The sequence below is a fragment of the Lissotriton helveticus genome, chromosome 7 (genome assembly GCF_964261635.1).
Source record: "Lissotriton helveticus chromosome 7, aLisHel1.1, whole genome shotgun sequence".
Lineage (NCBI taxonomy): Eukaryota > Metazoa > Chordata > Amphibia > Caudata > Salamandridae > Lissotriton > Lissotriton helveticus.
In genome coordinates, this window is record NC_136068.1 from 1,638,136,636 (window position 1) to 1,638,160,118 (window position 23,483).

Here is a 23,483-nt window from a genome sequence, read left to right on the forward strand (position 1 = left end):
GGTCTGCTTAATTCAGACACTCTGTTCATCACCACCCCCTTTTCTGAATCATTTTGTCCACCATAAGCGTGGAAGGGTATACTCAGATGTGAGTCCCTTGCTCATTGCACCATCAGGATTCAAGCAAGCCAGGCCGACGACGGCTGAAATTCCAGAAACCGGTCCCCGGAAGCTTGTTTCCTTCCCAGTATAAGAATTGGCTTGGTAGTTTGGTTTGCCCTGTTCCCATCATGCACTGGGACAGGAACAGACTAATTTGCATGTAGCCAGGTTCTGAGCTGGGATGGTGCAGTGAGCTAAAAAACGGTGATGGATCAAGCCCTGATCTTTGGACTGGGTAAGAGTGGTCTGCCTAATTCAGACACTCTGTTCATCACCACCCCCTTTTCTGAATCATTTTGTCCACCATAAGCGTGGAAGGGTATACTCAGATGTGAGTCCCTTGCTCATTGCACCATCAGGATTCAAGCAAGCCGGGCGGACGATGGCTGAAATGCCAGAAACCGGTCCCAGGAAGCTTGTTTCCTTCCCAGTTTAAGAATTGGCTTGGTAGTTTGGTTTGCCCTGTTCCCATGATGCACTGGGACAGGAACAGACTAATTTGCATGTAGCCAGGTTCTGAGCTGGGATGGTGCAGTGAGCTAAAAAACGGTGATGGATCAAGCCCTGATCTTTGGACTGGGTAAGAGTGGTCTGCTTAATTCAGACACTCTGTTCATCACCACCCCCTTTTCTGAATCATTTTGTCCACCATAAGCGTGGAAGGGTATACTCAGATGTGAGTCCCTTGCTCATTGCACCATCAGGATTCAAGCAAGCCGGGTCGACGACGGCTGAAATGCCAGAAACCGGTCCCCGGAAGCTTGTTTCCTTCGCAGTATAAGAATTGGCTTGGTAGTTTGGTTTGCCCTGTTCCCATCATGCACTGGGACAGGAACAGACTAATTTGCATGTAGCCAGGTTCTGAGCTGGGATGGTGCAGTGAGCTAAAGAACGGTGATGGATCAAGCCCTGATCTTTGGACTGGGTAAGAGTGGTCTGCTTAATTCAGACACTCTGTTCATCACCACCCCCTTTCTGAATCGATTCTTCCTTTGGGCCCCCAAGTGCTCTCTAAAGGCGTGTTGGCATGCCCTGTTTTTGCAATTTCAGGCCCATCAAAAATTGTACTTACACTCCACTTCCATGGGACTCAAGCTATCTGTGAGTCTGACAGCAGTGTGCTCTGAAGTGGGAGACATGATTGAGTAGGCTACAGAATCATCATGCGGAGCATTTCTCCTGCTTTAAAAAGAACAGCAGAGTAGTTTCCCTGAGAGGTGTTACCTGAGAAACTAGTGCGTCCTTTGGACCGACGTGCTCCCTCCAGCCACATTGGGCTCTTGACATCGCCTGAGGTGGTACAGTGCAGAGCCGCACGAAGCCCTCAAGGTGAGCCTGTGATGACGCGTTGTTCAGTAACTAGGGGTGGGCTAGCATTCTGAGGCTCGCTACAGCCGCCACCCCCCGACTGATCTTAGCATTTAGGCAGCTCAAAGCTCCCAATGCGGGGCTGCTGCTGAAGTCTGCTGACCTCTTTGAAAGACTAGAGATGCCTACCTCGTTTTAAAAGAGGACACTGTCACCCGGGTTAGGAGGGACCTCGGTGGTGCCTGACGGGTACTCTCCTTTGGTAGCATGCGTAACTGCTTTTTGGTCCCTTGGATGCGGGGGTGACCAAACGAGGTAACCCCGCGTTGTTGCACAAGTTGGTGCCTCCCCTTTCTCCTGTGTTGATGGCGCCATGGGGGGTATTGTCTTACCTGCGCACAAATGCCCCGTTTAGGGTCCGAGGGACCGCTGAAGTTGATACAAAAATTACCATTATCACGTATAGTAGGCACGCAGGTGTTCCTGTGCCCTGCATGCTAATCTGGATGTAATCAGTGTATTAACGCGCACTAAAACAACTGAATAACATGTAATAGGAGCACAAGTGTGCTGTGCCTATGTGTCCTATTCAATTGTATGTAAGTCTGGACTCCCGCAATGGCATCCATAATGTCCTTCAGGGTGTGCCTGCCTTTTGATATGTGTGGTCCAGTCTGTTTTGTGAGAACAGCTTGTTCCCTTTAGTGCCTGACATCGTTGTGATGTTCTCCCTCTGATCGCCACACTCCAACGTCTTGGCCGCTGATGGTGCCCACCGTAGGTGATATGTCACAGCAAATATAAGCTCTACAATCTGGCCCCTCTGTGTCTATGAACCGCCCCCAGCCTTCACTATTTATCCGGCTGTGACGGACGGCTCCCCCCAGGTCCCAGCTGCCTTCAACCTTACGTGCCCTCTGAGATTTCAGCACACGTTGCTTTTGGGAGGCTAATCACTGCATGCAGCCCAGCCCGTATGTCATGCCTCCTTACGCTTGTCAGCTCAAGGCAGCCTAGGGCTCCAATTGCGATTTCCAGGTCTAGGTGGTATAGGGCTCATATTGTAAACTGGTGAACCTTCCCCCCGCTCCTATATCCTCGCGCCCCCAGGAGGCCTCTCTCAATTGTATTGGCCGCCTGGTGTGGCGGGAAAGGGGAGAGCCAATGTGGGTTGCTCCCCCGGATTCAGGTGAATGAAAGCAGTGGGAGGGGCCTGCGTCACCGCCACGCACCACTCAGAACCCACCGCCGGATTGCTGAAGTCCCTTGTTGGCCGCAGGATTGGTTGCGGCAGCTCCTCCATCTTCCGCCCTGATGCGGCCGCGCCTTTGACGGCAGGTCCCGGCTTCCGAGCTTGATTAGGCCGCCCCTTCGGATGTCCGCTTCTCCGTAGCGGTTGAGTGTTCGGACTTGCACCTTGTGTCGGGTGGGTCAAGGAGCGTTTTCTCGTGGGTGCCATAGCTCGGGGGCATGGATTTATGGCTCAGGATAAGTGAAGATCGGGCGAAGTAGCCGGAGCCGATCTTCTACGCAGCCATCACGTTCAAGCGCGTAGCCACGCCCCTTAATAATTTATTCTTAGTGAAAAAAGTAGCTGGTCAAAACGGGATCTAGACAATATAAAAATACCATAAGATAAACCCAGGGTAATACCTTAAATAATGGATACCTTAAGTACAGCTAAAACCAAGAAATTGGGATGGTAAGTAGATACAGTGGCATAAGTGCCCTAAAGAAGGTTACCCCTTTCCACATTTACAACAAGATCAGGCATTGGAAGTGGGAGTGTCGCTACAATCCTAATAAGGCTATGATTGATGCCCAAGCTGTGAATTTCATGACACAGGGAGACCTTCCTCTAATACCCAGACCCCCAATGTCAAAGCAAGGATCCTAAAATCAGGCTTATTGCAAAATTTGCCTGGACATATGAGGTGCAGGGTGGGATTCCGCATTTCCAACCTAGCATTAGGGTTCCCCACAATACATTGATGTCTGAGAATTCCCTGGTTCCTATTGAGGGTTCCGCAAGCTTGGATCAGGCTCAAAGACAGTGGCTGGGGGGTGGGAGGGTCTGTACTTGGCACAGTAATAAAAGTGGACTGTATGCAGAGGGAGAGGTAAACTGACATCCTGTACTTTTCCTGATAGACACATGAGGCACTCTTTCAACCATTAAAACAGTTGAGGTCCTCAACCTACCCTCTTGGAAAATGTAGTCCAAGTTGTAGGCATTACTAATTAGCAGCGTACTAATCAGATTAATGCCCCTCTCCCAGTACAAATCGGAGACATCAAGGAACAACACCAGCTTGCAATGCGTTATTCGAGTCCCATGAACTTGTCAGGAAGGGATCTCCTTTGTAAACTCAACTGCGTCATTTATTGTATGCAGGATGGAGTCAAGATCGATACTCAAGCAGCAGAGGCAGAGTTCAACCTACAGACCTCGGAATCTGTCATAAGGATACATCCGATTATTACCACACAGGACTTACCCATGGATTTGAAGTAGACAGTAGGAGAAGAAGTTTGGGATTTCACTGGGAGGGAGATTGGATTGACTGAGGATGCTAAACCCCTAGAAATAACGCTTCACCTAATGCAATTTTTACCCAAATGTGTCCTTACAAGGTGACCGCTGCAGCCATCACAGGAAACACCCCAGTCATTGAGAGCATGATAGAACAAGGCATTCTAAAAGAAGTTATCAGGAGTTTTTGTAACTCTCCTATCATGGTGTGGCAAAAAGCCAACAAAAGGTACTGGATCATTCAAGATCTTCAGAAAATTAACTAAATTGTTGTTCCATGTTATTCTGTGGTTACCAAACCCCTGTCATGATCCTACTCCAAATTCCCCCAGAAGCTGAATAGGTCATGGGCATTGATCTCTGTCAAGCTTTTTTCTTGGTTCCCCTTCATGAAGAGAGCCAGTTTCTTGTCACGTGTCAGTTCAAAGAGAAGACTCTTTTGTGGTGTTGTGCTCCTCAAGTGTACACTGAATGTCCATCCTATTTCAACCAGATACTGAAAAAGAACCTATTATCTCTACAGTTACCCTGTAGTATGACCCTAATACAGTACATTAATGACCTTTCAATTGCATTGATAACGAAGGAAGCTTACAGACAAGACACAATTGTTCTGCTCAACCACTTGGCTCAAAATTGGCATAAAGTGTCCCCCGAAAAATTACAGTACTGTCAAAAGGAAGTCATGTATTTGGGACACCAGATACAAAATGTAGTCAAATGAGTGTCCCATGAACGTATCAAAATCATTCTTAAGATGAAATTTCCAACCACAAAGAGAGACATATGAATATTCTTGAGCATGGTTGGCTATTGCCGACAATGGATCTTGGACTTTCCTTCGTGTCAAAGCCTTTGCTGATGCACACTAATGTCAATTACCTGGTACCAGAGGATGACAATAGCAAGGAAGTCTTCCAGAATTTCAAATTGTTACTTTAAATCGCACTCACTCTTGAAATGCCAGACTATACTAAAGAGATGGGTGTGTTCTCTCTGTGTTGACACAGACCCATGGGGAGACCATGTGCCCTATTGGATAGTTCTCAGTGACTCTTGATCCTGTAGCAGCAGCATTGCCTGGTTGTCTGAAAGCAGCTGCAGCAGTGAGCCTTACTGTTCAGCAAAAAAAAGGCATAGTGATGGGCTATTCACTGATTGTAATGGTCCCCCATTCAACTGAAATACATATGACTCGCAAACACACGTAACATTTGACATGCGCTTAACCTGCTGTCAGAGAATCATTCTAGCTGCTGAGAACATCTCTATCCGAAGGTGTAACACACTAAACCCTGCTTCTATATTGCCGACCCCGGAGGTAGATGATGAGATCGATTTCAACCATGAATGTGATAGTATTACCGAATTATGGACAATATCAAGACCTGACATATTGGATGTACCCTTTCCTGAATCTGATCATGCCCTTTTTCTTGATGGATCTTGTCTGAGAGACTGATGCAGCATCCTAAGAGCCGCTTATGCTGTATGCACATTAAGTGGCATCGTGGAAGCATCCTACCCCTTCCATGCAACGTTCACAGAAGTAGCCAAACTAATTTCCCTAACCAGAGCCTGTCGTACATTGGAAGGCTCTCCAGTTACCATTCATACCGATAGCTAGTATGGGGTCGGAGTTGAGCATGACTATGGGCAGTTGCGGTTACAGAGAGGTTTCATGACCTCTGCTCGGTCCGCCATTCAAAATGGACTGTATTTTTCCAATTTATTGGAAGCTTTGCAATTGCCATAAGATATCGCAGTGGTAAAATGTGCTGCATACAACAGCGGCACCTGGGGGTAAATTGATAAAACTACTCTGTACTGTGCATTTGAGTCTAGCACCATTGACATGGATCAGCCGTGCAACGCAGAGGGATAAATTGTGCCACACATCCTGTTAAACACTGTACCTACTTTCTCTAAACTGAGAGAATTCCAACATAAAGCTCCAGAAGTGGGGAGGGCTAAATGGGAAAAGATGGGATGTGTGAGGGATGTCAGTGACATTTGGGTGTCCAATGATGGGAAGTCAGTCCTCCCAATCCGATGTTACCTGTTATGGTATGAGACACAATGTTATCTACTGTCAAATTGTATTGGCACAATCTCCATTTTCAATCCATGGTGGCAGAGAGTTTGTGTCAGCAATGTGGTACTTGTCGGAAACTAAATGTAGGCAAAAAGGTTGTACTGACCATGAGCCACATTGGAAGTCTGATGGTGGTTCCTTCAACCGACTCCTGGTTGATTTTGTGGAGATGCCCGATACAACTACTTGAGGTATATCCTCGTCATTGTATGTTTAGTTTCCCATTGGGTTAAGGCATATCCCACCAGGAGATGGGACAGTCTAACAGTTGTGGAACTGTTGCTGTGGGAGGTGATACCGTGATTCGGGATGCCAGTTCACCTTGAATCTGATCAAGGAACCCAACTTAAGAACGAGATCATGAAGTTGCTATTCACAGCACTAGAGATAGAGCAGAGATTCCATTGCAGTTATAAACCTGTGGTTTCAGGCATCATACAGAGACTGAATGGGATGATTAAGGCTAAATTGGCCAAAGCCTGTGCCTCTACATATCTTAAATGGCCCGATGAATTTCCTTTGGTGTTTATGAGTATTCGTAGTACCCATTGAAAGCGAACAGGATTATATCCTCACAAGGTGTTGATGAGAAGAGCAATGCAAATACCTTCTGTTCCTCGCCTTGGGATCTGCTCCAGACTCATCGCTGCCGCCTGACTTCCTCAGCGGCGCTGCATTACCCCCCCCCACCCGAAGTCCTCTCTACTGCCTCCGGAGTTCGCCACTGATGCGTTTCCCACTGCCATCCCTCTTGGTTTGCCTCCCTCTAATGCGTGGATCAACATGGAGATTTTATCTGGATGTATGAAGAAGCTATTCCTCTGGACTTTTGAGCGACATTGCCCCTCACCATTTTGGGTTCACCTTCAATGGTCACTCCGGTTGAGCGCTGCCATCTTGCAACTTGGTCCCTACTGCCAGTCGCACTGACCCCCTCACGAAATATTATTGGTGTCCTTCTCTCCTCCACATGGATACTCACATTGTTTTAAAATTGTTATTGATACCTCTGTTCCTCCCATTATCTCATGTTATGTCCCCCGCGATTATTTGCATGTCTTAATGTTCTAATACTATGGTTCGTATTGTACTGCACTACTTCTTTCCTTTACTCTCTCCGTTAATTTTTGTCTCTTTCCATTACCCTTCCTAGCACACCAACTCCTCCGGGTTTTTTCCAGCTCCGTTGACTGCTCCCTGTTGAGCCTGCTTATACCATTCTTTTGACTCTGTTTCTTCTCTAGTTGCCCTTGCGTTTCCCAACCCCTCCCTCTCCTCTTTCCTCCCTCACTCCTCACTTCCCCTAATTTCTTTAAATAACTCCTATTTCTCCTTCATTTTTGTTCCTGAAACTGTTGTAATTATGTAACTACGTTCTTGAAGCAACTAGACCTCGTTATGTATAGCGCTCTGATACCTCCTGCTCTGCCAGCGCTATATAAAATGTTTCTCTACGCTCTACGCTTCTCCACTTTCCTGCTACTGACCTTTGACCTCACCTGTCCTGGCCCTTAGTCCCCACCCTCTTTATCTGTGAATTTTCCCTCGTCAATTGAGACCTAGCTATTTTGTCTGATGCCCGATGAGCTACCTGATTTAGCTATAGGGGAGACAGGCCGGGGATTCCCTCCTTGGAAGTCACCTACCAAGTCGGTCTTTAGACAGACTTCCTTTCGTCTCGCCTGTCGTCTCTTCCCGCATCCTCCCTCTATTTATGTCTCTCCTTCTCTCCTCTCTCAAAGTATTGAGACTGAACTATTTTGGCTTATGCCTGATGGAGCTACCTGGTTTAGCTATAGGGAAGATGGGCCGTGGATTCCCTCCTTGGTCGTCACCTACCCAGTCGGTCTTTAGACAGACTTCCTTTCGTCTCTCCTTGTTGTCTCTTCCCTTATCCTCCCTTTCGCACCTCCCCTGCCCCCTCCACTACTTTTCTCTCTCCTTTCTCTCCTCTCCTAATTGTATTGCCTATTTTTTTTCATGTATTGTGTAATTGTTGATCTTTTTTCTGTTACATTGTTGATTCTCATGTAAAGCGCTCTGATACCTTCAGGTCTAGCCAGCGCTATATAAAACTCTTTAAATAAATTAATAAAATACATAAATAAAAGTACTGCAAGGGATTGGCTGATGTGGATCATTCTATCTCCCATCAGGTGGATGCTGCTACTCCAGCTGTCTAAGAATTTCCAGACATGACCTGAACCCAAGCAATTGGGTTCACTTAAAAAAAACACATTCACAAATCTGTCTGGAGGAGCGTTGGAGAGGCCCGTATCAAGGGATACTGGTCACTAACACTGATGTCAATTGTACTGGTACGCCGAACTGGATATACGCCTCCCATTACAATAGGGTAAGACAAGAAGAGGAAGATGTGGTGCCAAAGTCCACAAATTTCATGTGTTACCCTAGGTTCCTAAATTTCGGAGGCTTCTGAAGAAGACCAGTAGGAGGGCCCACAATCTTCCACAGTAGCACATAAATTTGCACTTCTCTCCCCTGAGGCGGAAGCCGGGGGGAATCTTGCTTTACTCTTTGCCTATTTGAACCTCGCATTGTCAGCGCGTGATTGAATAATAATTACGTGTTTTTAAAACTTGTTTATATTTTAACCAGCACATTTTTAAATTGTTTGCCCCTACCTCGGCACGAGATCTGCTTCGCCCTGAGGCTGCCCACTTAGCTGGCCATTCACAGCGCGGCTGTAACCAGGCGCTGGGACTTCACCCGAACCTCCTCAGCCGCCATCTTGCAGAGGGAAGGTTAGCGGTGTAGCTGGTCGAGCCCTCCCACCCTCCTCCGCCCAATCATGAATAAAATCATTAGACCATCCCGTCCGCGCAGCGGGCGCGCCGGCGGCGCGCCAAAGGCAAGCCCGTCTGCGCCCGTCCGCGCCGGTACCGGGCCGAGGGCCATGACCCCTGGACCAATCTCTAATAATCGCCATCTGGTCTACACCCACTCTTCCTTGATCAACCTCAGATCGCCCATAGATCCGGCTTGTACATTATTAGACTTAACCAGTACTGCAAAGGAAGCTCTACGGTGTTGTTCACACTATCATCTTACGACATTAACTAACTTTGATAGAACCCACACCAAGCTGCATACCAAGGGCACAGATATCCCGATGACTATGGCCCTCATCAATGCACGATGCCTATGTAAACATAATCAGGAAATAGCAGACCTTATAATTGATTTTAATCTGGACATCCTTTTTATCACGGAGACGTGGACTGACGACTCGTCAGAACCGGACTTGGTGATCGCCACACCTAGCGGTTATAAAGCCTATAGACAGGACAGATCCAGAAAAAAGGGTGGCGGGATTGCTATCATAGCCAGGGAAAGGTTCGGGGTTATAACCTCACATATCCCGGATACCTCATGTGAGGCCCTGCTATTTGCAATTAAACTCAGTCCCCTTTACAATTTTAAGGGGTTACTCTTATACCGACCCCCAGGAGCCAAGACAGGCTTTCTAGCTAGCTTAAGCACAATATTGGAATCACTTGCGCTCGAGGACTCCATTACGGTGTTGGGCGATATGAATTTTCACCTAGATGACAATAACCACAAAGACACCTTGGCTCTTATCTCAGATATGGAAACCATGGGGCTTAAACAACTGGTTACCTCGGCCACTCATCGGGCGGGACATATCTTAGATGGCATTTTTTCTAATGTCCAGGGCCTACAGGTATCGGATATCTTACCGATGCCATGGACAGACCACTATGTGGTATTTTGCACTTTGACAATAAATAATCCCTCGAACAAGGCAACCATTCTCTCTGGCCTGGGTTCCTTTAAAGCATGGCATAATATCAAACAGCCAGACCTAAGAAAACAGCTTGACAGCACACGCCCGTTGATTTCTTCCGTCTCGACTATGGCTACACAACTATTCCAGGACTGGTTGGGCCATGCCATTAATCTCCTGGTCCCTATTAAGTCAATATCCAAGAATAGGTCTACTCCAACCGCACCGTGGTATACGGATGAATTAAAAAAAACAAAAACAACAAAACAGGTACTGTGAAAGGCAATGGAGAAAGACTTATGACCAAGTAAGCAGGACCCACTATAAAGAATCATTGGCCGTTTATAAAACCATGATTATAAAGGCAAAAAAATCCTTTTATTCGGATCAAATCGAGCAGGCAAAGAACTCCAGCAAAAAGCTATATGAAATCACCAAATCCCTTTCAGGCAACATCCCCGACCTGACTCCACCTCCATCCCAAGTTATGTGTGATGCTTTGGCTAACTTTTTCTTTTCTAAAGTGGACGACATCTACCAAGCCTTCACTTTCAAATCTACTTCCACCAAATCCATCACAACAATTCCCTCTGTCTCCAACATACTTCCAGCTACAATTTTTACCAGTTTTAAACCACTAACTGACGATCATATACTAAATATCGTCTCCACAATTAAAACTGGATCCACATTGGATCCTTATCCATTCTCGGTTCTCCCTCCTGTGATGGATTCGATCATACCGGTCCTGACGCAAGTATGCAATTCAATCTTGTGCTCTGGCATATATCCTCAGTCCTTAAAAACCACACTGCTCAAACCTCTTTTAAAGAAACCTGGGCTGGAGAAGACTGAGCTAAAAAACTACCGGCCAATTGCCAGCCTGCCTTTTATAGCTAAAGTGGTGGAAAAGGCCATGAATATGCAACTATCGGAGCACATCGAGACACATCGACTGCTGGACGATACCCAGTTCGGATTTCGGAAATATCATGGTACCGAAACCGCCTTAATTAAAGCCTCCGATGATGTGCGACTAATTAGAGACCATGGTGGGACAGCAGTTTTGGTACTGCTGGATCTCTCAGCCGCTTTCGACACGGTCGACCACAAGATCTTGGTCGATCGTGTCGAAAAGATGGGCATTTGCCATACGGCTAGAGACCTCCTCGCCTCGTTTCTCTCTGACAGAACCCAGGCCGTCACCCTTGGACCTTACCAATCTGCCAAGCTGACGCTGCCATGTGGGGTGCCTCAAGGCTCATCCCTGAGTCCGACACTATTTAATATCTATGTGTCGGACCTTGCCAATGTCATCAAAGCACACGGGATGAGCCTAACCTCATATGCGGACGACACGCAATTGGTTTTGGCCATTAAGGGTGACGGAGGGGAAGTCGCCCAACGCTTCCAAAATGGAATGACGGAGATAGGAGAGTGGATGGCAACAAATTGCCTGAAACTCAACTCAGAAAAAACTGAGGTAGTGATTTTTGGACCTCTCTCACCGGACTGGTCAGTTCTTTGGTGGCCTTCCACATTTGGAGCTCTCCCTAAGCCAGTAACCAAAGTTAGAAATTTGGGAGTCACCTTCGACGATGGCCTAAATTTCATGGATCATGCCAACAAAGTGGCCTCTACAGCCCACCATAAATTACGCATGATCTGAAAAATCAGTCCGTATCTTCCAGCGGCCGCCATTAAAACCTTGGTTAGTTCCCTGGTTTTAACATCACTGGATTACTGCAACGGCCTATTTTTAAACACGCAAATCAGAGCCATGAGAAAATTGCAGCCGATACAAAATGCGGCGGCACGCCTGCTTTTTGGAATCCCAAAGTTTGCGGCCATCTCGGACGCTATCACACGACTTCATTGGCTGACGATCCAGAATAGGATCAAATTTAAGTCATTATGTATAGTCTACAAAGCGCTAAACAGGCAAGGTCCGCATTTCTTAACAGAGCAGAGTGAAGTAGTGTGGCTCACTGGTTAGAGGCGGCAGACCCGAGAGCAGAGGACGGCCCGGGACCAGGGTTCGATTCCCGGCGCGGCAGGTTTCTGGACCAGGGTCAGCGGACTCGATAATTCTCTCGCCTCGGTGCCCACTCTGATCAGCGTTCACACTCGGCAACTCTGGGCATTAGCTTGCTTCATCTTCACTAACGGCCCCACCAGACCGCCGGGGATGCCTGGTCTCACCCTGGAGATACCCATTAAGGGACCATCTCTCAGGGAAGCCAGGAAGGGTTTCGCAGCGGTCGAAGCGCCTTGGGACCCTACGGGTAAGTAGTGCGCTATATAAATGCCTATACATTTACATTTACATTTACATTTACAGCAACTGCTGCCATATCAACCTTCCCGTCAGCTTCGGTCCTCCAATCGCAACCACCTAGTGGTTCCTCGCGCTAAAACAGTGTCATGGGGTGATCGTCGCTTTATGGTCGCTGCCCCAAAACTTTGGAACACTCTGCCCCAGGACATCAGAACTTGCTCTACACTCCTCCAGTTTCGTAAGAGACTTAAGACGTGGTTGTTCACCCAATAATTTTTAACAAATGTAGGTAACCTGTTGGAGCACTCTAACATCGATCTGAAGTATGCAAATTAACTAGCGCCAAGACGCCTGCGGGTATTTGTCGCGCTTTATAAATGGCAATAAATAAATAAACAGGAATGAGGGTCAAGCGATGGTGTTGTCATACTAGTGACAACTGAAATTCCGGCCACTGGGTTAAGAACACGCAATCACAGAAACAGTGAAAACTCATGGAAAGCCAAATCAAACCTGCCTATGGTCGCAGGAAACAGAAAGTGGCACGGCTCAATGAAGTGTCACCTCTGAGAGAGATTCAGCCTCATCAGAAGCCTAAATCACGAGCACCTCCGAGGAAAGCTTTCCAAAGACCACTACATATCAGAAAAGACTGTGTTGTGTGTTCCCTATGTAGCCCATTGTTGTTTTACCTATGTTAGCCAAACTGTGCAAATTATTGGCCGCTTTTGCTTTGCACACATTACAAAATATTACGCTTGATATGTGTCACATTATATTTTTACACAAGGCTACACATGTTTTCGTATCCTGTTCTTCTCCTGGGATTCAGTCTGAATATCTCAATCAATCAAGGTTTGTAAAGCACGGCTACTCACCTGTGAGGGTCTCAAGGCACTGGGAGGGCTGCTGATCCATGCAAGGTCAAACAACACTGCTCATTGTTATTCTCTGTGCTCGGACACTAGTACCAAGACATAATAAAAAATCCGGCTGCTGTTTTCAAACACACAGGCTTTATCATATAACCCGGAACTTGTCATTTTAATAAACACACAGAGCGGAGACTTTCATACAGAGCAAAGGTCCTGGGAGGAGAGAGCTGCACCAGCTCATATGAAGATCAGCTATCTATGTATGCCCAGGTATTGGGTTCGCCCACAGATCTATAATATAACCCTTTGCTTTAGTAGTGAGGGTGCATTTAGGCAGATCAGTCAGCTAAAATGACAGGGCTCTTTATAGTGTATGGTCTTTTAATTATGCTAATCACATTGTTGACCTGCTTATGTTTTCTAATTGTAGCACAGTTACTGCATATTAGTGCACAATAATTTCCATAAATATTGTAAGCTTCCCTTGTGTCTCTTTTTCATTTATTGTGGACACAAATGATGACCTGCTACTGTGATCCCTGAGAGGGTCTAGTTTTGTGTTCTGGGGTGCCAAATCACTTGTCTCTATGGAAAGGTTAGGAGGACAAGTGAGGCACTATTAGCTGGTTTGATTTGGGCCCATAGGTGGTATGGTGACACAGTCCCTACATAATGATGTTCTATGGTCCCAGGCAAAGTTCAGTTACAGAGCAGAATCCCTGCAACAACTGTTGACGATTGGGAAAAGACCAGAGACGATAAGTGAAGTTAGCGAGTTAGAAGAACTGAAATCTGCTGAATAATCTGATGCTTTGGATGAAAACATAGATTGTCCTACTTCCAAAAGACCTAAGAGACAGAGAAAGGTAAATCAAAAATACTCGGGTCCGGATTGGACATACCTTGCAAAGATCGATATCGAATCTGATGACTGTCTGACCGACATTGGCAAACCTCCCAGAGGTTGGGATAAATCACACAGGAAACTCAGTTACACAAACCACTGACAAACGTTGAATAGGAGGATTAGACAGTAATGGTCAGATATCTTTAGAGCTTTAGGCCTCCAGCAGACACAGTATAAAAATCACTGTAGCTTTTGAGATAGGGTATTGGTGATTGGGTAGAATTAGAGGTCATTCTAAGATCATGTTCTATTTCCTTGGTTTGATTTAGGCTGATATGGCACAGCCATGCTGCAAATTCTTATTTATAGTTCTGGAAGTAGCCATTTATGTTTATATGGTTGGGTGGATGTTAGACCTTTATCTGATGGGAGGGGACATTTTGCATACTCAGGTAAACATGACAGTTAAACTTGTTGTCAGTAAACCAGTGGATGAAAACAACATTTCACTCAGCATGGGAGTGTTTATAGTTACAATGTTCATTTTTAGATGCTAGCTGAGTATGTGACAGTTATGCCGGTAGAGAATTGTTACGTCTCCTCCTACATTTCAGCCCCTGCAGCTTTTATTATAAGCAGAATTCTATAGAGCTGTTTTATTCTGATTATGACAAGCCTTTAAAAATGTACAAATTGTGACTGATGCAAATATATATTTGTGAGGTACTAAACATGTTTCTCATTATTTGAAATCTGATAAATCAAGGGATCAACAAGGGTGTATGATGAAATTCTTTAATCCCTTAACTAACATGATTGCTACTAATAAAAGCATTTATAATGTGACCTGTAGACTTAGTAAAGATAAGAACACTTTTGTAGAAGAGTTGAATGAGGAGATAAAAATAGAGAAGGAAAAGCTGAAAAATAAAGTTAGTTTAGAACATGTTATTGGAAAGAGCAAGGAGATTTTAAGAAACCACCCCAAAGGTTGAGCATTGACGTTGCCAAGAAGGGATCTTATCCAGGAAAAGGCACAAGAAGGAAACAAAACTGTTGAGTTGTTGGGTTGGAGTAAATGTGAGCATATTTACTTGGTCAAAGGCAGTATGTTTGCTGAATTAGAGGTGATTATCAAGGCATATATTCTGCAGGGCAAACTGTACTAATTACCGGTCTTTCAACTTCAAGCAGGGCCTTTCCCTTGCTTTCAATTAACTGTTACCACAACATAGCTAAAACATCAAAATCAATGGCAACAGTACTTGTGGTCAAACATCTGAAGGAACTTTTATTGGAATTCGCTTCTACAGAAGTACTGTTATTAGGTGATTTCAACATCAGAGACCTGGTTTCCAACGCCCATTCAGTCACCAAAACTTAAGAGCAAGAAGTCATGACCACTTTTTTAACCAATTACAATTTTGTTTTCTGCGAAGCAAATTGTACTGGAACAGGATCCTGGTGCCCATCTGTCCCCAACATTGAAGAATCTTTTGACCATTGACTACATTTTTTTATCACCATCTCTGGCAAACAAATTAATGATGATGGAAATCCCCACTCGTACCGAGAGCGACCATAACCCTTTGACTGTAACAATGGACCTGCAAGTGTCCGCCGCTGCCGAAATAACTGAAGTGGGGTATTCAATGCAGGTCGAATCCCACACTCTAGTTAGACGAATTAAATGGGACGCTTTGGGTACTGATAAGGTGGGAACTTGGCTCATGGGAACAACTCCAAATTTCACACACAATGCTCCCATAGACTTCCATCACTGGTGGGACAACGCCATTGGCAAATTACGAGACCTCTTAACAGGCCTTGAAGCTCACCACAGACCCCCCAGGCCTCGCCTGAAGCAGACTTTTGACCCGGTGTTAGCCATCCAAAGTAGAGCCCTAAGGAGGGCTGTGCGCCTGCACAAATCGAAAGGCACAGAGCACTCTACTAATAATATGGCCTTACTGGGCAAAGCCTACAAAAAATCAACATGGGAAGCCAAGAAACAAAAAGAACAGAATGACTGGCTAAAAATATTTGCCCTGTTAAAGGGAAAAAACCTGACCCATTTTTGGAACCATATAAACAAACTTCGTTCCTCCAATAAGAGCAGGGGGAACGCGGTCCATGAAGAAAACTGGTTCCAGCATGTGATTCAACAATACTGCTGTGGTACCCTGGACCCTGTGGAGGGCAAAATTAGAGATTGTGCCGTTACTACGCAGATAGAAACCCATGAGCTGACTACTCCGGCCGAGGTCTCCAAGTATTTGAAAGCCATGAAAAACGATGGCGCTCTGGGGCCCAACGGCCTTCCATCTGCGATATTCAAATGTGCGCTGGAAGATTGGGCTGAGCTATTAGTCCCCTTATACAACAACGTGTTTACTACCTATCGGCTACCAGACTCATGGAAAGGCTTGATCTTATGCCCAATTTTTAAGAAAGGAGTTCTCTCTCTCTCAGCTAATTACCGACTCATTGCCCTATAAGATCCTGAGGCCAAGGTATATGCCCGGTGTCTTCTCGGGTCGCTAGAAAAATGGGTAGCGGAAAACAACATTCTACCATACTTTCAAACTGGGTTTCGATCCTCGGCCTCCACAATAGACAACATCACCACTCTAGCCATCCTGAGTCACCAAGCAGTGCAAAAAAAAATCATGCCCCCCCCCCAATATTGCTGCTTTATACACTACAGCGCCGCCTTTGATAAAGTGTCTCGCAACACCTTATGGAGGAAATTTGACAAGTGGGGGATCCCTCACAGTCTGCTAGGAGCCCTTATTTCCTTGCCTAAGAACACATGGGTACGAGTCAGAACTGGCCCAATGACAGTCTCTGCAAAACTTCCAACCTCAGGCGGCCTAAAGCAAGGTTGCATTCTCCCTGCCTCTTGTTCAACCTTTACACCACCAATCTGGGAAGATTCCTGGAGAAAAGCAATCTACTTCCGCCAAAACTGGGCCTCATAAAAACAAACCTGCACATTTTGCACTATGCAGACGATATTGTTATAATGAACCAGGCAAAATCTGGCCTCCAAAGAGCCTTGAGTACGCTCCACAAATATAATACTGCTAACGCTCTAAAAGTCAACCAGGATAAGACCAAGGTTGTGATATTCGGCTGGTGCAAGAACAAGAAAAGTTTAACGTGGAACATTGGGCCCGCAAAGATCAAAACAACATCAAAATAGAATTACCTAGGGGTCTGGTTTAGCGAGTCTTCCAGACCATCAGTCCACCTAGCTGCCTTGAAAAAGAGAGATGGAGCAATAACATACTCCCTGAGCCGACTCAGCCAGTCCTTAAGTAGTCCTTCTGCCGAACCCATTCTGAAGGTGATTAAAGCCACTCTTCTCCCTGCTTTAAACTATGGGCATCAGGCCTTTCCTGGCGCATGCTCTGTTAGTCTCAACCACGCCCAAGTTTTAATTTATAAAAAAATCTTCCATCTTCCGAATTTCATCCACAGGGCAAGACCTCGACTGGAGCTGGGCCTTCAAAGACAATCTATTTTCTGTGAGGCTGATACCCTGAAATACTTTATAAGGACACTAAAAGCCGCAGACAACACCCTGAAAGCCCGGTTAAAAGAAACTCTTGTCAGCTCTGGGAATCCCTGGAATCGTCAAATTATGAAGGCCATAAGAACGTCAGACATCGACAACTCATTACTAACCGCAGACACTATTCCATACACAGTCTGGAAAAGGGTTATCAATAAGCAGGTCAGACAAATTTCCTACCACATGGACATCCAGGTTCTAAAAAGAACAACTATCCTGCTTCCCTTGAATAACTCGAACCTCCATGGGGTACCTCAATCTTACCTCCTGGAAAGTCTGACCGCAGGGGCCCGGAAGAATATAATGTTCATGCGTCTCTTAGGTCTGCAATCCACTGCCTTCAACCGATGGGCTCCAACAAGTGAGGAGGGGGCCTGCAGACTGTGCAACTACAGGTCTGAATCATGGTTGCATCTTCTGTGCTGTTGTCCCGCCCTTGACGCTCCCAGAAGACTTCTTTTAAAACCCTTATATTTAAAATGGGGCATCAGAACATGTTGGGAGGCATCGGCCCTTTGCTTTACTTCCCTAGACATTCAAGTGCTTGCAAGATCTGGAAAATATGTGAGACTCCTGGAAAATCTCTTTTTACCCTTTCTTGCCCCTGCCCTTCCAGTCCCCCCCCCCCAAAAAACTTATAACTGACTTTTTTCGCCCCCTGTCCTAGTATTCCTGTACTACTTTATGTTATCCTTGGCTCTGGAAACCTGTTACGTGATTATAATGGTAACTACAAGACGGCCTTGTTAGTTATATGTATATGAACTTAAACTTGATTGTTTTCTTAGTTTTTCCTTTTAACGTGGTAACTGCACTATGATGACACTCTATTGCAATGGTTTTAATTAACTGTGCTAATTTAATAAAAACTATAACTTATATTCTGCATGTGATCAGCCAACTTATTTCCAGTTACCACATAACTGGCCAGGTAGTTGTTACATGGCTTTAGCTTTGCCCAGCATCTTTCACACTTATGAGCTAGATTTTCTTCTTGACCACTACATTAAACGAATTAAGCAAGACTTTAAGCAGATCCTTAGTGATATTTTTGAAGCACTCACACCATCAGTAGGAGTCGCAATAAATGATGTTAAGGTTATAAAGCTCAAAGGGGCACATGCATCAACCTATTTAGGAAGTGCAAACGGTGCGAATCGGTAAATTCGGCCGTTTGCACTTCCTAAATAAGTTTTTGGGATGCATGAAACAATTTTTGAAAATCCGTATTTTTTTGCAATTCCTAAAAATGCGAATGCATTTAAGGAATCGCATTTGTGCGACTCCTTAAATGCAAAGCATGAATTTTTAAAAAAATGCGAATTTTGAAATAGGAAGTGCAAATTAACACGAGGTTGACCCTCGTGTTAATTTGCGAAATTCTGAAAAAAAGCACAAAAATGCAGTTTGGAAAGTGTCATGTTACACACACTTATGTCCTTTGGACATGTGTGTGTGAAACTTGCACTAAAACAAACATTTCAAGGGTGCAGGGGGGGTCCTTTGGACCCCCCTCAGCACCCTTGCAATGCATCAACAAAATGCCATTCGTAAAAGAAAAATTCGCAAAAAGGCATTTATTCCTATGGGCCTCTAGGCCCATAGGAATCAATGAAATGCCATTCCTTAATTGCAATTCGCAATTAAGGAATCACAATTTCCGAAAATTAAGAAATCCTAAAAACTTTTAGGATTTCTTGATGTATAGGATTTTGCAATTCCTAAATTGCGATTCCTTAATTTTCGCAATTTAGGAAGTGCAAAATCCTTCAATGATGCATGTGCCCCTTAGCCTTAGAGGATAGGCTTGCAGCTATTACCACAGGAGCATTAACTCTAATTAATTAGGAATTGCTTGCTGTGAGAACAATGATCATGCAGAACCACTTCGCATTAGGTTTATCACTTGCAAAGGAAAGTGGAGTCTGCAAGGTCATTCATGCGAGGGGATATTGTGCACACATCCTGAGAATAAATAAACAGCTTGATAGTTACATCACCAATATTACGCATTAACTAACTGAATTGGAAGAGAGAGGCTCTGTATCTGGGTAAATTGGGAGAGCCTCTGCTAAGATAGGAGGGTGGCTTGGTAGTGTAGGTGGAGGAATACTGAAACTGCTTTCAATCCCTCTTCTGGTCATACTAACCGGCATTGCATGTATGTTTCTCTTCCTAAACTTTTTTAAAGGATTTTTATCAAGCGATGGGATGAACTGTGGGTATAAGAAGCTGTTGGTTACAAGAGGAAGAACAAGAAAGACACTTGATGTAAAAGTCAAAGAGATGCAAAGTAATCTCTATGACATCCTGTATGACTTGGGACATCCAAAGAATAGAATCCAAAGTTGATGAATGCTGTACTGTAATACAAATACAGAGTGATTATTTAGAAATCACAAAGGGGGCATTATAATAATAACTCTTTATTCGGTTAATCACGAAGAAAAACCATAAAAGACATAATCAGCAGAAAAATCCATCCAAATACAAATGATGAGAAAAGACATTTCATACAAACATTATGCAATATGAAAAAACAGACATACGTTTAAAAAAGAAAAAAGTGTTTGCATTTAAAAATCATTGTTTTTTCTTATGCACGTTGCTAAAGATTTCTTCTATGGTTCATAATACATTTTAAAAAGTTTAGGACAAGGTAACTGACTTCATCAGACTCTAAAGATTGCAGTCGAAAAAAGGCCGGTCGACACTGTCTAAGGCCCCACCGCCTACATATCGGGAGAATCCAACGTTTTCTGTGAGGATGGTAAAATTTACAAAACATAATAACGTGGATATTAGATTGAGTTGATTTCCCGTCGCAGGGACACGGGGGCATGGTTGATTCCCAGGCCTTATTTATAGGAAAAGCAACCAGTCTGAAAAAAATGTTCAGTCTTAGCCTGGTCAGCAGCATCCTCTCATATATTTTAGACTGCAGAGTAAGATACGGTTGAATACCAAAGGTTTGCTGAACTATATTAGCATGAATCACTGAGGGTTTTGCAGCGTCGGTTGAGAGTCTTAATGTTTCCAGATGTCGTAGGGCAAGTTCCTTGAGCTCCTTTTTTGGTAGGGTGACAATCGACTCAGGTTGAAGATAGTATTTTTCAAGCCCAAGGTCGGAAAAAAAGTTTCTAATATAACGGAGCCACTTCAGTCTAAAGGAGTGATCAAGTGACATTGTATCAGCCACTATCGACTGAGTTAGTGTATTCATGTCGGATGTCCAGATACGTCTCCACAAGATCAATGGCTGGATTTTGAGAAGATCCTGGAGATAGGGAATTCCCAATTCCATGTGGGAGGCGTAAGTTGATGAACCTTTTGGTGTGGCAAGAAGAAATCTTATAAAAGTATTTTCGATTTTCTGTAGGGCTCCTACGTCTGTGTGACCCCAGACTCCTGCTCCGTAAAGAGCAATAGCCTGGCACTTGGCGTTGTAGATTCTCAACAATTCTACTGGGCGCCTCCTTCCCAGTTTCCGTGAGAAAGTCTGTAAGGCCGCTATTGAACGCTTAAAAAGATGGCATCTCGTGTCCACTGCTGGTTTCCATGTTAGCTTGTCGTCTATCATGATCCCGAGGTATGGGTATTGTGTAGTGATCTCGAGTGGTTGGCTATCAAGGAAGATGTTTTTGTACCTTTCTTCGCCCCCCCCCGTGATCATAACAAACGTTTTTTTTACGTTGACATTTAAGTCCAAGGCGTTCATGAAGGTGGTGTATCTATTAAGTGAGTGCTGGAGTTCGCGCGGAGTTCGGGCCAGGATGACAGCGTCATCCGCGTAAAGGAGTGCTGGGATCGGTCTCTGTTTCACTTTTGGGAGGTCCTGGGCCCCCCTCAGCATCTCCTCCTCCAGGCCGTTGGTGTAGAGCGAGAAGAGAAAGGGGGCCAGGACACAGCCCTGCCTGACTCCTCGCTCCACCCCGAATGACGCCGTCAGCTCACCGTTCTTTCCGAAGCGGACTCTCGCCGAGGCCCCAGAATACAGCTCTCTCAGGAAATCGAACAGGGAAGGGTCCACGTCCATTTCTCTTAGGACTGTCCATAGTTTGGAATGTGAGACACAGTCAAATGCGGCAGACAGGTCCACATAGACCAGAGGGGCATTGTAAAAGCTGTTTTTCTTAAATTACAGTGTAATAGAAATTGAGCTTATGCTAACATGATCGGTAGTACGTTGGAATTTTGTTTCTCTTTGTGTTGCTGGGACTCATGCATTGTTTCTAACTAGCTATGCATCAGGAAAGAGACAGAGCCAGTGTGTAGAGGCTCTTATATACCTTTATATTACTATGTCACTTCCTGTAATTGAATGGTGTATTATGGATTTTATATTTCTTTGAATGGCTGTGAATAAATGGCAAGAAAGGAAAAATGCACAATATTGGCCTCCTTATCTCTAATAAAATCAGGACTCTCCTTCATGGATTACTAGGAGGATCTGCAATTGTCAGCTCATTAACAATCTGCACTAATACAGTTATAATCAACAAGAGTGCATTTGGTACTTATATGAAGCACACAAGAGAAATTGCATAAATCGTAGGTGAACAAATTAGTTGACCATTAGTTTTTTAGTTAATCGGCCGTATCGCCTTTTTTCCAGACTCACACAGTTTATTCCATGTGACCGAGTTCGAAAGGTAGTCACCCAACAACTAGACCACAACTTCTCCCTGGCCTTTTTCAGATGTATGGTAGAAGTAAAGCTGCCAGTAGCAGTGCAGTCATTTATCCATGCTTTAATATGCAAAGGGTGGTCTGTGCATGGTGAGATGTTTGAATGATGGTAATAGGTAGTTATCTAGGATATGAACTTATATGTCGTTAACACAACAGTAGCTCACACATAGACCTCTGACAACCAGTATAAGTAAAGAAGAAATTCACATTACCTAATAGATCCAGGTTGCTGTGTTCAGAATAAGTGTATTGATTATATCCACCCAGGTCTGCGCGAAAGTAATATTTGCCCTGGACTTCGGAGGTGAGATGATCAATTTGTATGGTACAGTTTCTCTGATGAAGTTCTCCTAGCAACTTGGTGCGTCCTTGGAAGCTTTCATGGGCTGTGTTGGTCTTGGTCCTTAATACGACAGGCGGGAGGTTTTTTGGGTATGGGCTCTTGAAATACCAGACACCGTGCACTACCGAGGGCCTGATGTCATCTGGGTAATCAAATTTACATGGAATAGTTACACAGGTCTCTCGAAGAGCATAAATGTTTTGCGGCATCCAAGCACTCCACTGTCCGCACAAAATCCCTGAAAAGAAAGAAGCACATTAAAGAGAGAGCATAGATTTCCAACAAATTGCATCTGCTGAACTACTGAGCAGGGATGGTACATTGGAACCCCTCACTCCACTAACTTCAGCCTCCCTGTGTGTTAGAGTATGGTGACATAGTCGATCCTAAGAAATGCCAGTCTGATACCAGCCCTATGAGAGCATTACACACTTTTGTAATAGATAGTTAATTTGATGCTAAGAAGAAGTAATGCTCTTCGGTATTGTGTCAGATCACAAAGTACTAGTATATTTCATGAGTTTGCCTTAGAACTGTAGAAAAAAATAGCTTTTATCCAAAATATTTCAAAATTGTCCATTCATTTAATTTGGTAAGTCACATTAAATAAATGTTGACTCTTTCATCCTCTCACCCAGCTCAAAAAGTGAGATTGAGGCGAATGGATAACTTGAAGTGTACGCTCCCCATGTCTGGAATCGGTCTGGTATTAAAGCTGCTTTTAAGTCCCATCACTGTCACTGAACTATTGGTATTCAAAGAGTAAATGTTTTGTAAATGTGTATTCCCTTTCAGAGTTATTAGTGCAAACGTTTATGCCCATTGAGAGTAATTTCAGAAATTGTCTCATTCTAAAACAGCGAGCCACAGCACAAGTACTAAGTCTAGGGAAGAGCAGGCCATAAAAAATGTTGAGTTATTTAAAAATAAAAAAAAGGAAGGAAGAAGCGCTTCAGTGCCAGATATATACACTGCCATCAGAAGTGCTGCCCACACAGTTTAAAGTCCCAATTGTGCTAGCTCTCAATATTGTTCAAGGTAGTGTGACTCTTGGAGCAAAGCTA

The 23,483-nt window shown here is 44.6% G+C and overlaps 1 protein-coding gene across 3 annotated transcripts in view; it reads right to left on the reverse strand.

Annotated features, from left to right (window-relative positions):
* Positions 1-23,483, reverse strand: part of MAG (myelin associated glycoprotein) — a 404,692-nt gene that overhangs the window by 170,713 nt on the left and 210,496 nt on the right. For all 3 annotated transcript variants that reach the window (XM_078655319.1, XM_078655320.1, XM_078655321.1), the window contains exon 4: positions 22,289-22,657. In XM_078655319.1, the coding sequence (XP_078511445.1) occupies positions 22,289-22,657 (369 nt within the window). The remainder of the gene's footprint in view (positions 1-22,288; positions 22,658-23,483) is intronic.